At 39.3% G+C, this 16,624-nt stretch overlaps 1 protein-coding gene across 11 annotated transcripts in view; it reads right to left on the bottom strand.

The window, feature by feature from the left end:
- Nucleotides 1-496: 496 nt before the first annotated feature.
- ptprsa (protein tyrosine phosphatase receptor type Sa) overlaps nucleotides 497-16,624 on the bottom strand; it is a 218,031-nt gene continuing 201,903 nt past the window's right edge. For all 11 annotated transcript variants that reach the window (XM_060882282.1, XM_060882275.1, XM_060882309.1 and 8 more), the window contains 8 exons: nucleotides 16,064-16,218; nucleotides 14,563-14,848; nucleotides 9,346-9,524; nucleotides 8,713-8,839; nucleotides 7,993-8,118; nucleotides 6,599-6,753; nucleotides 4,318-4,453; nucleotides 497-3,760 (listed from right to left, as the gene is read on the bottom strand). In XM_060882282.1, coding sequence (XP_060738265.1) covers nucleotides 3,692-3,760; nucleotides 4,318-4,453; nucleotides 6,599-6,753; nucleotides 7,993-8,118; nucleotides 8,713-8,839; nucleotides 9,346-9,524; nucleotides 14,563-14,848; nucleotides 16,064-16,218 — 1,233 coding nt within the window. In that variant the 3' untranslated portion in view covers nucleotides 497-3,691. The remainder of the gene's footprint in view (nucleotides 3,761-4,317; nucleotides 4,454-6,598; nucleotides 6,754-7,992; nucleotides 8,119-8,712; nucleotides 8,840-9,345; nucleotides 9,525-14,562; nucleotides 14,849-16,063; nucleotides 16,219-16,624) is intronic.

Here is a 16,624-nt window from a genome sequence, read left to right as displayed (position 1 = left end):
TTGACGTTATTATCAGGCTTGTGGCTTTTACCCCAAATTGGGTTATTTTAAAAATACTGTCTACAGTCGTTTAAGTGGAAGACGGTGCAATGTGTCCATGTCAGAGATCACCGATTTTAGTTACTGATGCTTTACTGATACTGATACCTTTAAACTTAATAAATTAGTGCCACAATAAAATGACATTGCAGTAAATTGTTCCTCAGAATGACAAATCAGCTTCAGCGTTCTTAGCTTCTTTTATTATAGTGTAGCTAGCTACTATCAAAACAGTTTAATCAAGAGCAGCTTGTAGCTTTACGAGTTATATTAGTGACATAGCTTCCCATAGCACTGAGTAGAATGTACCGATTTTTCTTTTGAAATGCAGTAAATAAAAAGAATGACCTGAAAATAAAACCAAAACTAAGAATTTAATAACAGACTTCAGTATGCTAATAAAGTGTTGCCAGTTATTCTATCTGACATGGATGGGAAATAACTGAGAAAACAGAGATTCAGACAACATTTCTTTAATACAAAGTCAACATATCTACATACACAGTGGTATTTAAACCAATTATTGTTTCCGTTAGAAGTAACAGTTTGAAAGCAGTATCGCTTGGCTTTCGTACAAAGACAAACTTTTCAATTTTGGCTTTTCTTCTTTACTTGTTTCTTTTTTTTTTTCAATATGGTCGGTTTTATATGCGAAGTGGAGTGAAGTCGGTACTTTCCCTGTCAATCTGACGTTTCATGTCAGACACAGATCAGAGATCCAAACATTTTTATTCTGAGCTCCAGAGATATGTGTGTCCGTTCGAATAGAAGAGCTTCTTGTGGAGAAACAAGTCGAACTCCACTTCCCAAGGCAGAGCTGGAATTTTCAGATTTCTGTCTCCTTCTAAACTTTAGCAAGAAATAATGATTTCCAGGAAAAAGAATAAAAAATGAAAATGTTATATTATGCAAGTATACAGACTGAGAGCCTGCAGTGGTTAAAAACTAAAGAATGAAGGAAATGGGCAAACTGATCATACACTGGCAGTGATGTGATTCCACACAACAAAGGTTTCACATTCGTTCAAGGCAAATTTGTGCAGTCACTCCATTATGTCTTCATGTTCAAGTGTATGCACCAACCACACAAGCCCTTCCCTAATTCATTATCCAAACATAATTTATTTTATTCAAAGGGGGAAAGAAAACTGTAAATGCAATGTAGGATTAACTTCAAGAAGTTACATATGAGGGGGAAAAAAAGAAACTTCATGACTGTTGAGCACGCTGGGATGGACAGCTCATATAAAAAAAAAATAAAATATAATATATTTTCAAAAAAAGTGAAAGTGAAGGGATCAGAGATGGAGAAGATTGTTGCAACACCACCAAGTTCCTCAGAAAAAGCTTTTTTTCCACTTTTAAATTCAGAATTGTTCAGACAGAAAAAGTGTGGGTCAAATTATACAAATACATATAATCTAGATTTGTTTATTTACACTTCATATTCAGGACCGTTGTTCATACATAACAAGCCGATGATCAGTTCTTTGATTTCAAAAGTAAAAAAACAACGATAATGTAAAATAAAAAAAGTAAAAATGAAATTTTAATAAGGGAAGTGAAACATTGGGTACAGTTCATGAATATTAAAAATGTAGAAATAAAAAGTTAACGTTTAAGTCAATGTTAAGAAATCCTACTGCTTTTTTTTTTTTTTTTTTAATATTAATGCCTTTACCTCAAATTACACACTACTAATGATGATAAGAATAAAAATCAAACCTAAGAGTTCGTACTTTTTTGAGCAATAAGAATGAGGCCAAGCTGCATTTCTCCAAATCATGATTAAAAAAAAATATATAAATGAATACATGTTCATGAGTGAAATAAAAATACATAAGAAATACTAATCATACTATGATTTGGATACATCTTTGTATTTTGCATTTAAATATACTGTGTATGTGAGTGTGTATGCATAAATATACACACACATCCACATTTCACATTTCTATAGTGAAAAAATAGAATGTCTTTTAACATAATATGAACAAAAACCAGCTCTTTTTCTCCTCCTTAAAAAAAAACCAAATACAGTCTCTGTATCTGTTACAAAACTAAACAGATTAAATGAAAGTAAAATTATGTTAATTGTAATAATAATAATAATAATAATACAACAATGTCATTTTGTATAATGTTACAACGATAAGGCTTTTTTGGAAATAAGAAAAGACTACACACGGCTCTTCCACAGCGCAATCAGTATCTTCCGTTGCAAACTAATCTGAAAGCTCTGCCATTCAAGCATTCTCCAGTACGCGCACACACACACACACACACACACACACACACACACACACACACACCATTTTGACCTATGCAGAGAGCGAAGGAAGAGAAGTTTCCTCTTATCCTGTCACACACATTTATGTTCAAGTCTTAATTAAAAGTTCGGAGATGCACACATTAAGTCGTACCGCCGGGTTTCTGTTTGTTGATGTGGTTTGTATATGGAGATCCATTGTGATTGGCCAGTGAAGCCATAATGAAATGATGGCCTTCAAAGTGTTCACGGATCCCCGAGAGCATATGTCTTGGTGCAGACTGCCGTCAGGGAAGTCTGAGATCTTTCACTGTTGGGTTGGTCACAAGAAAAGAGTGCTTTCTTGTCTAAAGAAAAGCCTTTCCAGATTCAAGGCAATGAATCGTGGCAAATGTTGGTCACTGGAGCACCAATCCCATGATTCCATGCATGTGGCGGTGGTGGTCCCTGCAGACCAGGTTCTGAAGCACACAGCATATGGCAGTGGCAAAACCAGTCACAGGTAACTTATACCACGATTCAGAGAAAACTCAGTGGAGAATCATTTGGTCCTCACATTTCTGGCTGAAGATACTGTCAGGGTCACGCTCCAGTCGCCTCCATACGCTTTCAAGACAAAGCTACATTGGCGTGTTGTGAAGACATTGGCTAGCTTGTCCCAAAAAAGCACCGAAACGACTTCTGGAGAAATAGCATTTTGTATAAGATGAACACGAGCCTTGATGTCTTGAAATGGATAGGATTGTAGAGACTCTAGGTTAAAATCCTGCCTGCTTCACTAACACAACCCCGGAAACACCTTCTGCTGCCATCACCATGATCAAACTACTGAAGGATCTCAGCTCAATCACCTCACCAATCAGGTCAATCTCAGTGTGATCACATCCACTTTGATCATCTGGATCAGTTGAACCCACGCATAGATGAGTCCTGAATTTTAGCTCCTGATCATTTTTGTTGTATCTTTACAGGATTGGTTTGGAGATATACATCCACATGTAGATTAATAATATCCTCCATATCAGAACACTTGAGGTAAAGTAAGCAGTCCAACTTATAGATCATTCCCACCCCGTGGCCTGAGCCAATACTTTTGGTTCTGTCTCATGAATGAGGACGTACAGGGAGTTGGTTTCTAAACGGATCTCTCCATCTGCCTCGGCTTGGGCTCTGTCCAATTAGGATTTTTTTGATGATGGTCCTGGAATCTGCTGCCAAATACACTCTTTAGATTGGGTTTGTTTTGCAACAGGATTTATTTCTTTTTTTTTTATTTTGTTGGATTTTTTGTACAGTTGTCACTGTTTCAATTGTTTCAAGCAGGTTCCTATGGCTCAGGAGGCTGTAGAGGGGGCACTGGGAAGGGGGGAAGGAGATGGCTTTTTACGTTGCATAGTGATCAAAGCTTCCTAGGTACTCAAGAGCTGCCTGGTAGCAAAACTGGTACTCATCCTGTAGAAACAGCGAAATGAAAAACAACTGCTCAGGAGCTTGTTATTACACAACAGAGGTGGTTTAGTAACTTGTTCTGCCTTTATGATTGTACTGTACACCAACAAACTATATGTAAAGTGGTGTCAGGAGAAAACCAGTCATAAAATGAAATTTCAACATTTTCTGCTATTTATAAATGTAAAAACCTGTTTGCTTCTGCATGTATGTCAAACAAAATATCTAAGAAAGAAAAGTGAATTCATTGTTAGAAAACATGATACAAAATGTTATTAAAGATATTATTCCTTTGTACTTGGGTCAAACCATCAAACATATACCTTTTGTACCTTTACACCTTTATACCTACATTTTATGATGGAAGATACATATTAAAGGTACAAAAGTATAAACCACCCCATCTTACAGATTAGTAACAGATTAGTTCATTACTAATGTGTAAGATTTCAATTAAAAAAAAAATCTAAAATGTTTAACTCAAAATATATAGAAATACATATACTCAAAATATATCTAGAGCTGGTTTGGTCATTTGTAACATGATTAGAGCTTCTTACCTCGGTCTGCACCATGGCAGGCCTCTGGGTTCTCAGCATTTTGACTGTCTGAAAGATATCCACCACGCCCTCATAGCGCATCCGCTCCAGCACGATACTGAGCGTGATGAAGACTCCGGTCCGGCCCACACCAGCACTACATCATAAAATATAAGACGTTTAGCCATACACTTTACATTCAGTTCTAATTTCATTCCTTGTTTTTGTAAAACACAGAGGTGCGCTTGTCATCGTTTGTTGGTTTTGTGCTGACTGCAGACAGTACAACTTATAATCCTCTAACACTGCACATGCAGTATAGAACAACTAAATCTATCAGATTAGAGTACTTAGCATGTGGATTATTGGGATAAAATTCTGACCTTAGTGATTTACTGCTGGTTAACTAACTCACAACACTTAATGTCTGTGTTCTTATTGTGCATGCAGTCACTATATCAGCAAAGAGTTGCCGTATTAGTGATACATGGTTTGAACCCGAACCCAATGCAATGCATTTTGGGATTTTATGAGTAATCTATATATATCTCCACTAGCAAAAGAGTTCACTATAGTCACTATATAGTGATTTGGGTGCTATACATGGCTGTTTATCCCCAGCACTGGGTTGTGAATATGGCAGAGGTTCGTATTAAAGATGTCAGTATTGACTTTTAGACATGCAGTGATCCAGGAACTCTGAGAGGATTATCGAAGAAATAATCATGAACTGAGTACCAGTTCTATTGGGAGGCACACTGAGGCATAACCACACACACAAACACACACACACACACACAGCCCTGTTATTTATGACAGAGCACACACCGTATATCGGCTCCTGTAACACTCCAGGGCTCTGCCTGTCTCTCCCTCAGTCTCTTTTGGTCCCCCCTCCTGTTTTTCTGTCTGTCATTCTGTCTCCCTCTCTCTATAAATATATCTCTGTTTTACTGTCTGTCTTTCTGTCTCTCTCTGTTGCTATCTCTCTCTGTTTTTCTGTCTGTCATCTGTCTCTGTCCATCTGTCTCACTCTCTCTAACTCCTGCATCAGTTCTGGAGTAATAACTGAAATGACAACAGACTCTCTAACAACAGATTTATTTTTCTCCCCTTCCACTTGCCGAGGTTGAAATGATGCATAAAAAAGTGTCTGAGAACATAACCTTCGCTCGCTGCACATTCAGTGTCTCACGTCATGAATCATAACGACTCTGGTTAAACATTGTTGGCTGTAATGATGCTACATGAAACCACTGTTTAATAAAAGCCTAGTGTTCACCCAGTGCCTGCATGGCTGTTTGTGCTGGAAACCAATCTCACACCTCCTCAAAACCTGTTTAACACACGTCGGGTTTGAAACGTGACAGGCTCGCCCAACAAAAAGATTTATGCTCCTGTTTCACTGAACTCGCTCAGCCAATTAATGACCAGTGGCTCTATTAGATATGATATTTTGGGGGGTGATGAGCCGAGATGAGAAGAAATGAATAGGGAGAAAATAATGAGTGAAGCAGCTGTAGATTAATAGAGATGTGTGAGATGTTGAAAAATGGAGTGAAAGAGATATGGTGGATTGAAGAAGGAAGGGAAAAATGAGACATGAGCCACCTGATCCAGAGTAAACAATCAGTTAGTGTGTGTGTGTGTGTGCACGCCAAAGGGTATACGGTGAGAGATCATCTATTTGTGAGCAAATACACATACAGTGTATCACATCTTCCAGTTGAATTACAGATAAAATTGGAGACTCAACTGCACTTGAGACTCCAGCACGCACATGTCACAGAAAGTGTTGCATTAGTTATCTGTGCTCAAGTGACAGATTTACTTATAGATGTGTGAATCTTACCATCTGAGTTAAGTATAGGAGGAGATGAGTGTGGAATTTAAAGACCAGTACGGAACACAGCTGTAGTTTGGCTTTACAGCGTTCAGTGTTTTATCTGCAATGTTATTTCTAGATCTCAGAGGGTTTGTTGTATGAGAGAGTGGTGTAGAGCAATGGAGAGTGTTATTAGAGTAAAGTAGGCTGTGTAGTGCTGTTTTGCCTGTGAAATGGTGCTGATATAGAGAGTTAGATCTTATACAGAATAAAAAGTGAGGCCGCTGAAAGCTAATGGACTGGAAGTGTGAGAATCATGTCTGATGATGACATTAACAGATTTAAAGCATGCTGATGAGAACTGTGTGTGGGTGTATGTGCTCAAAACTCAAGCCTCAGTCATAATCATCAGTCTGAGGTTTTATACTTATCCTGTGTGTCTGTGTATGTGTTTGAGTGTGTATATGTGTGTGTTACCTGCAGTGGACAGAGATGGGACCGTCCTGGCCAAACTGCTCCTTGGTTTTGTGCACTTGGCCGATGAAGTCAATGAAACCTTCACCAGATTTAGGGACTCCCTGCTCCGGCCAATCAGTGAACTGGAACTGCCGCACGGTCCGAGACTGGCCGTCCTGAGAGACAGAGGGGAAGAGGATAGAAAGATTGAGAGAAGAAAGACAAATGGAAAGGAGAAAAAACAGGCCAGGGCAACATATATAGAAAGTACAAGATATAAATTCAAAAATCAATCTGAAATATTAATATTAAAGACGGATGTTCATGTAAATCAGATGACTGCTTTAGAAGTAGCAAACTAGTACACTAGCTCAGACATGCCCATTTGTCCTTCTCAGACACGCCCTCTTTTACCACACTCATCTCTCCCACTTAATTCATGCATGAAAAAAATCTTTAAACTTTCTCCCAAAACTACGTATGTAATATTTCTGGTAGAAGAAGGTTAATGAGTGAAGTGTGAGCTGCTCACTCTTCCCAAAGAGCACCTGAGTTCAGCCTACAGATCAAACACTCACACTCATCCCTTTTCCCCTCACTCTCATTGTCCCATCCCTCGTTCTAACTCACGTTCCATTAATTGTGCTCTCTTACTCACTCACTCAACTAACCATTACAACCCCAAACACACACACTCACAGGCTTTAATGAGTGAATCTATCAAACTAAATTTTGCACAGAGTATGGCAAATTGTGTGATTAAATACGTGACTAGGTCTGAGCTGTGTAGCTGAAGTGTCCCTCTCATCTTCCTCTCTCCCTCTTCATCTCTCCTCTCCAAGCTGCACCTTCTCCTGTCTTAAACAGGGTTGTGTTACGGTTCTACCGGCTCTGCTTTGATGGTCTAATCCCAATTAAACCACTGGCTACAAATTTTCTCTTTGTGGAAGTGGGGGACTTCTCAGGTCCACTGCTTACCAACAGAAAAAAATACTGCTGTGTGTGTAAATGCCTTCGGGATATTAATTCAGAAAAAAAAATTATTTACAAACATGCTTTATTTTCCAAGTTTGTTTTTTACCTAAGAGGAATTGGTCATGCAGAGTGATTTGAATTAACACATTAAAGAAAACAGATTAGTGGTTTATATTTGAAGTGAATGTGTGGTGAAATAGCTGCTGTTTTAATTCTTTTCACTCTAAGACTCACATCACATTAGCATTAGTGTTTTAAATGCTGCCCAAAAGTAATTAATAAAACATGCAAAATGAAGGAGCTACTCTAATGTGCATAAGGCCTTGGGTAAATATGGGGGTCTGATGTGTGCAAGCCAAGTGTGTGCATGTATGTGTGTGTGTGTGTGTGTGTGTGTGTGTGAGTGAGAGAGAGAGAGAGAGAGAGAGAGAGTTGCTCACCCTTGCGTCTGTAACTTTAAACTCTCGAAGGATGTACTGGGGCATGTTATACTCAGCCATGGGGTCCACCACAAAGTACTGATACCGAGCGGAGCGTTCTGCTGGCCAGTACTGATGGCATTTTTCCTGGTGATGCATAAATACGTGCACACACCAACAAATACACACACAAACAACACACATAGCAACACACCTATTAAACCAGATCACTTGTCTCATAAACGCACACAAGCTGTTTTACAGGGAAAATGTTTTTGCTATCAGAGCCAACAGACCTGAGTGAAATGTTCATTTGAGCAGTGCTGCTGATGTTGCTGTTCTCACTAGTCACAAGGTTAATTTATGAATGCACATGTTTCAATATAGTATTGTTTCTACAGTAACAATTGTTAATTGTTGATATGGTAATGGTATCTGTTTGAAGGAGTCTCCAATGTGTCAGTTTTTTTATCACTCAGAGGACAGAATAGTTTTTGCTTTGCACTTTTCACTTTCAAAAGCTGCATAAAGTCTTATTGCCTTGAAGACAAAGAAAAAGTTAGGCTAGTCAGGGAATGTCAGCTTATAGCTGCTAAGGGATAGTAGGAACTTGTTTTTTATGGACCTTCCACGACATTAAATGTACATGTTTGCAGTGTCATTCTTTAACTACACACACACACACACACACACACACACACACACATGCACACACATACATACACACTCTCTCTCTCTTACTCTGCCCATCTCCCTCAGCTTGGTGAGCATCACCACGATGGTGGAGTTGTTCTCCCATAGCATACGCCAGAAGTCCTCCGTGGTCTCAGCTAATGGGCCCTGGGTGGCTATGTAGGCCTTCTGCTGCCTAAACACACATATATGAATTAAATGCATTTATTTATGTAAAGATCTCCAGTAAGCCAACCTCCAACTCGTAGCTGCATTTGTTGCAGAAGCTGCCGAGATGCTGGACTGAGCCAAATGTAAAGTGCACAGGAGTGTGAATATGACTACTGAGAATAACTAAAGTGGGATGTTTGAACCTCATGTCTGCCTGAAAGCTAAAATGACTGTTATAAAGCTAGCAAATATAAAGCACAGCAAGCATTACCATGAAACTATAACAAGAAATCTGTTTTAAAAATACAGTGATGTCTAAAAGTCCTGCATGTTTGTTGTTATTCCATTTTGTTCTGATTTTTGCCTTCTAGGATTTCATTAACCCAAAGTTTGCTTTGAAACTGCGCTGTTCACCGTAAACCAAAAAGAAAGATAGCGACCAAAGTGACCAAAACAATTAAAGATCTGTAACTAGAGCATTTTTATAACAGAGAGACTAGGAGAAAAGATAAGCGCGCCTGTTGTATGTACCTGTATCCATCAATAAAGCTGGAATTGATGTAGTCAGAGCCCTCTAGCCCTCTGATTGGCTGAAGGCACACTCGGGTAGTCTCATACGGCATGATGTTCACCAGGCGGTTCTTGAACTTGTTACAGGGCAGGTTGGCACTTATAAACCTAGATGTGTGGGCCTTGGAGTTGGCCAGTCTCTGCAAATGTGAAGAAAACAACATAAACAAACAGAATTAAAGAGAAAATTATACTCTACACACATCAACATATATTGGTGTTTCCTCTCTATGCTATGAACAAAATTACAACAAACAATAAAACAATCTTATACAAACAATAAAGAATCAGATCAAAACATTGAAGGTCTTGTGTGTCTAAGGATGACAGTTCACTGAAAAGGTTAACAGAATGTTCAGTAATGTATCTAACAAATCGCGGAAGGTTTTATAGGTCACACAATACCACATTCTCCTTTCTGATAACGGTACTGAAACCAGTACTGACCCATGTCAGCTCATGACACTGGTACCTGTCTTATACAAGCTACTGAACTTTAAAATAACTGAAGCACTCAAAAAAAAAAAAAAAAAACAGCTCCCCCACCACCACAAAATAACGTATAAATGTAGTATAAATATAATAATAACAATTCTAACAAAAGAATACTCTCCAGTCTTATAACAGTTAAACATTTAGGATCAAAAAACAAAACAAAAAACAGAATAATTGTAGAACTATTTTTAAATTGTTCAAGATATATAAACACTAACCTTAAATTCTACTGGTGTAAAGCAGATTTTGGACAAGCGTGCACCCTGCTACGCCGTGTAATGTGTCTATGAAACATATATCTATGCGGATCGTGAGTGACTTTAAAAGCTTATAATTGGAGAAAATGTGGTTTTAAGGGCACGTGAATCCTAGCTGTGTTCCAGCTGCTTGGCTATGAGTGATAGAGGTGTGCTGGCCTAGTTCCTCTGAGCACCTATTCATCCATCACACACAATCATCTCTGAAACAATGCTAGTGTTATTGAAATGGGTCACTGTCACATCTAATATACAAAAAGGTGAGATCTTACATAAACACACACACACACACACACACACATTCAAAGTAAAATTTATAAACAAACAAACAAATAAATCATATACCCATATTTGATTAATAGTTATATTATTATTAATAATTAAATTTGATGCCCACCTACTGTAAGTTGATTAAGACATCCAGAAATATACTCAGGAGAAAATCATATGAGTCTTTTGATCTCAAACTCAAAGGTTTTCAGAAAAAATAAAAGAAAACTTTCAGATGGGACGGTATAGGTAGGTATGTATGTGTGGTTGTGTGTGTAGTCATATAATCCAAATTTAAAGTTAGCATGTATTAGCATCAGAGCAGCCATGATGGTTACACTAGGTTTGATTCTAGGTCATCTGTCTGAGAGAATCTTCTTATGGGACGGTTGACATCCACTCTCTCAAATTCACTGTCCGTCTTTCATTTCTGTCTCCCTCTTTCTTCATACAGTTCCTTCTGTATATACTGTAGAGTGGGTTAGCTCTAGTGTGTGTGTGTGTGTGTGTGTGTGTGTGTGTGTGTGTGTGTGTGTGTGTGTGTGTGTGTGTGTGTGTGTGTGTGTGTGAGTGTGTGTGTGTCACTGGCTGGGTGCCTAATCTTCAAAAGAAGCACCTGGAAAAGCATAGAAGCAGAGAGAGCTATGCAGCTGGCTGATGGAATTTTAAAACACACACACAGACATACACACGCATGCATGCACGCACACACACACACACACACACAGACACACACACGCATGCATGCACGCACACACACACACACACACACACACACACACACACACACACAAACACTAGAGTGCAGGAGCTACATGACCAAGCAATTTATTGACTCCATGGATTAAAGAAAAATAAAATATAAAATTCACCCTATTAACCCCTTTCACTACAGACACGAGTCCACAATGAGGCTATAACGCTACTACAACTTAGTGATGAAAATCAAATTTTTATGTAAATATTGACTACATACATTTTAAAAAAAAATTGTTATTTAATGAAGAATGTATAATGATTGAAATGGTGACGTGTTCTGGAAGGAGTCTTCAGTGTCAGTGCTTAGTAACAGTAGCTTTTCTGACATGGAAATCTTCATCCACTTCATGTTTATGGTTTCTGGTAACATGACATGCTGCATTTTTCTGTCTTACTAACTGTCTTAGCAAATATAGCGTTCAGCGTCAGTTCAGGCAGGCCAAGCTCGGCTATCAGCTGATGTCAATTTTCTAACCCCGCCCATCAGCTGATCTGATTCCTAAGCGCGCTATTGGTCCCTTTCAAACAGGGCGCCCTATTTAAATGCTTTTTCAGTCTGTCTGCTTGGCTGTTTCCTCTGCATTGCTGCAACCCACCTCCTCCCCTAGCTCCTCCTTGAAACTTTGTGTTTAACTTAACCAGTGTCATTCTGTTGTCACTGATGCAGGCTCTGTTCTAAATGGGGGATTTTGTCTTGCTGCTTTCCCAGTTAAATGGGAGATTGTCCCCCCACGAAGCTGCTGCTGTTCCCTGACTAGCTTTCATGGAGCTCATGAAAAGGATGGGGAATTCAGAACAGAGCCATACTGCCAAATGTAAATTTTATAAGCTTGCAAAAAAAAAAAAAAAATTAAATATATGTCAAAGAATTGTCTTTATTTTGACTCAAGTGGTCCTGACTGAAATTATGTTTATTGCTACTATACCATATGTGAGTGCATGATCTTTGAGGTCGTGTGTTTCATGGACTTTATTTGGTGGCCACAAAATCCTTTAATTATGGCCACTATTGTATTTTGAAAAGAAGGAGACAGAAATCAGTTTAAAGAGATGGAGATGACTGATAACATTCCACACAGTCTTACATACTGGAGCTGATGGCATTGATGCACCAATAGCTTGTCACTCCTGCCAAATAATTAAGTGGAGATCAGGTATCAAGTATGAAGTTCCTACTACGTATTAAGTTTATGTATGAAGTTTTTCACTCTTTCATGATCACCACATAAAAATATGTAGCCATGATACACCTTAAAACTCACAGTTGTACAAATACAATATACACTTGTGGCCGCAGCGGCTCTACATAAAGCTGCACGTGATTCAGATGATAATGCAGTTCAACTTAAATGTGTAAATAGGGACAATTTACATCTAATTTACACACTCAGTATTACTATAAGCATGAACATCCAAATTTGTACATGTTGAGCTATTGAAGTGGAATAGTTTTCCATTACTTGTTAGCCATGTTAGCCACTAATGAATGATCTAGACTCATCAATTACACCAAGAAAATTAAAATAAGGTAATTTTTTTTCCGTGAAACATTTATTTAAGAGTGGGGTACTGCAGGAAAAATTCTCACTCTCTCTCTCTTTCTCTCACTCTCTCTCTCTCCTGTGTGTCTATTCATCATCATCAGCTAATAATTAAAGGCTCCTGTAGTTCTCTTTCTCCTATTAATAACTCAGCTGAATCTCAGTCCTCTGCCATGCTGCTAGAGTTACATCATTTGCATGGGCTGCGGTGAGAGCGTCTTCCCAGGAGATGACGAGTGTCGCTGTTCTTTGCCCGACAGATGCGTCTCTCTGTTGCGGAGGGTAATTTAACAAACGATTACAGGCTGTAGTGCAATACGGTGCACGCAATTAGGTCAAGAGCTGCTCAGAAATGAGTGGGCTTTAATGGGTTTTAGTCACGTAGCATACCGCGGGATGTCAACAGCTCTTCAGTGAAACACAGGCTTACAAAAATCTTTCATAAACTCAGTCTGCAACGTCAACAACACTTACGAGTTCTATAGTAAGCTAACAAAGGAAGATTAAAGTCAGATAAGATTCATCAGAGAGATTCAGATTCAGAAAAGTAGCTGTTACTATGGATACCAGAGCAAAGAACTCTGACACCTAAGTAAATTTGACTTAAAATAGATGCTTCAGTTGCATGTTGTTGAATGTTCATATAATCCTCCATCTACCATTCTCTCTGGTACAGTACAGTGTGATTGGCTAAATCTGAGGATATTGTCAGGACTCTGCCCGGACTCTGGCCACGTGCATTTGTTTACGTTTCTCGTCACGTGTCTGCCCCGCCTTCGTCTGCTCCTCCCTGTCGTCACACCTGATCACACCTTATTGTGTCATCATTGTCTTTTGTATTTAACTGTGCCGCGTTGCCTCGTGCAGCGCAGCATCTACTGTGGTCTTGGTTTTGTTTAGTCCTGTCTTGAGTCCGTGTTCCTGTTTTGTGTTTGTGTTAATAAATCCCTTTTGTTTTAGCTATCCTGCATTTGGGTCCGCTCTGTCCTGCGTCATTACAGGTATATTTTATTTAATGGCGATGCTGCTTAATTTATGCCAATCTGTCTTTGTCCAGTTCTAATGCAACCCCATACCCAGCTACATCACATCCACAGTTGCAATAAAACTGTTACTAGTTTTTAGGTTTTCAGAAACAAAAATTTGTCCAACATGCTAAGAACATGATTTAAACCAGAATCCCAAATTCTGGGTAGAAATTTGGAGCAATAACCAGATAAACACAGTGTCATTGAGTATGGTAGAAGAATAAAGTGCATGGTGTGTGATTTGTGACAGAGCCCATCTGTGCTGCTGAACAAATCAGCATTTAAATGCCAACCCTTCAGTACCGGCAGATGCATGTTACTTGTGGAATTAGTGTCCTGTAACAATATTCTGGACATGATGAGCGATATACGGAGGAAACACTTTCTTGAGCAGATGGTTGCTTTGGACCTTTCTCACCTCTGACTTTGTATATTTTGAAACCATTCAAAAGTTTGTTCTCTTCACTTCATAGTCTTTGTTGCTCCCACTGACACAAATAAGCATGCAGTTCTTATTTAGTGGAAAAAAGAGGATCCAAGAGTTTACCTAATCATTACATTGTTATATGAATTCAGCTCTTCTGATCCTGAAATTGAAATTTAATTTGGATTAAGCTGATATGATTAAATCCAATTTAGGTATATTTGATGGATTTTATATTCTGATTGGATTATTTAATCAGATTATTAACGGACTTAGAGCTGCATGTGAAAATCCTGTAGTTCTTCTGCTGCATTTTCCCCGTACTCATCTTTCCACCAAATACAGAATGTGTCAGGCAGGCTTAATTCTAGAAACACTAGAGCTGATGCATATTAGCGTGCTACCTTGAACTCCAGCTCCATGCCTGTGACGTGCTCTCCGGCCTCCACTTGAGCCAGCTTTTGTATGTAGGAGAAAAGGCTGCGGGCTGGGACCTCTGTGTTGCCGCAGGCAACTGCCTCCAGCAGAGCGTCGTGGATGAAGCTGTACTGATCCTCCGTCTGCACCATGTAGTTCCTCTGGGCTCGCATCAGTGTCACATGACCGTAGATATCCACCGTCTTCTCGTGCTTGATGCGCTCCAGCATGGCGTCAATGACGATGAAGCAGCCGGTGCGGCCCACGCCGGCACTAAATGCACACAAATAATGCAGAGTGAGTAGTGAGTCAGAGCAGAACCACACAGCTGGCAAGAAGTTTAGTGAAAAACTACCCTACATTGCTACCCATTAAGGATTCATTTTATCATTATAAATTCCCAGTAGGTGCACACTGGCATGGGATATATTTAGACTGTAGGTCTATATGCTCGGTGCAGGTGTGGGGTTTATAGTGGGTCACAAGTCAGAGTCAATTTTCCAAATTTAGCCTTGATCTATCACATAGGCGGGAGGAGACTTAGCATATAAATGGACTTAGATGAGAAAAAGATGCTCTCAGCTGTTCTGCACTGTCTCACTGTGTCACTGTAACTCTGCAGCTGAAGGTTAGATATCCAAAATCTAACCTGACTATAGCCATAAAATCCTGCCTGAGCCCCACCACCACCAACAGGAGACTAAAAAAACTTGGTTCTTTGAAGTGACATCAAATCCATCACTGGCAATCCAATCAAAATGGATAATTAATTATTCATATCACTCGCATATTAAGTTTGGAAGAAAACTAACACAGGGAATGCATCTCAAAACCTATTATAGTGAAATATATTTAGTTCTGAAAGCTAGACATCGTCATTGATTGATATTAAGCAGATTATTAATTTTGGTCTCAGTACAAACAACATGAACTCATACTCTGAATAATAGTAGTGATGCATGCCTGGTACAGACCATCCAATATATGAGGAAAGCCAATTCCTGCAATACAGACATAGTTTAATGCTGGCTGTGTAAAAGCTGAACCGGAATACTGAATCTGGCTTCAGAGAAATGTTTGAAAATCTGACTGAACGTCACGTAAAGCATCATGTGCCACAGAGTTGCATAAGCGACCTAAAAATCAAGCATTACATGTGTGACTCCCGTTCCTGAGTGGTGCAAGTGAAAAGTGTTCACCAGGAGTCAAGAGAGCAAAACTGCTCATGTTCTCTAGGTGAGAGGGATGGTGTTACTCTCTGCCCTGTCAAGCAAACTGACACTAGCCAATTGTGGACATCTGTGAGGTCATGGATGTGAAAGTGACACTGCCTTGAGATGCAGCACGAGCAGCAGATTGTTAAAAATGCAGTTGGCTGGCTTCATGGTTCTCAGAGGAAACACATATGAGCCTTTACTCTCCCTGGCTGTAGCCTGTGTATGAGTAGTTGGTGGAAAGTGACAGTTGACATAAAAATGTGTATCTCACCTGCAGTGAGCGATGATGGGCCCTGCATCAGGTGGATTGCAGGTCTTTACCCTCCTCAGGAATGCCAGGAAGGGCGTTGGGTACTCGGGCACGCCATGATCCGGCCACGCTGTGAACTGGAACTGACGAACCTCACGCTTTTCACTAGAACCATTCTGTAGAGCCAGAAAGAGCACAATATGTAACTATACATCGCACACTCACTAAAAAAAATGTGTCCTTCTGTCCTGTCCACTACTGCATCATTTTGACTGCTTTAACACACACACACACAGACACACACACACAGAAGGACACTCGTCTGAAGCCTGTCATGGAGAGAAGAAAGAATCTCCGTAAGTTTGAAAGAGAAAAACAAAGCGACAACAAAGATTTTAGATTTTACTTTTTAGTGCCTGACAGAAGCTCCTCTGAATAAATGAATAAATAATCGAGGTAATTAAATCCACCTTGCCCTAGTTTTTCTTTACACTCTTCTGCAGCACTTTGTGATTATGTGAAAGTACATATGACTTTGTATTATCCTTGGGAAAACCTTCCACTGACATAATTGCTAAAGCA

Source organism: Tachysurus vachellii, chromosome 1, assembly GCF_030014155.1.
Source record: "Tachysurus vachellii isolate PV-2020 chromosome 1, HZAU_Pvac_v1, whole genome shotgun sequence".
In the NCBI taxonomy this organism is placed as follows: Eukaryota; Metazoa; Chordata; class Actinopteri; order Siluriformes; family Bagridae; genus Tachysurus; species Tachysurus vachellii.
Note: the sequence above shows the minus strand (reverse complement) of the source record. Positions and strands in the feature narration are given on the sequence as shown.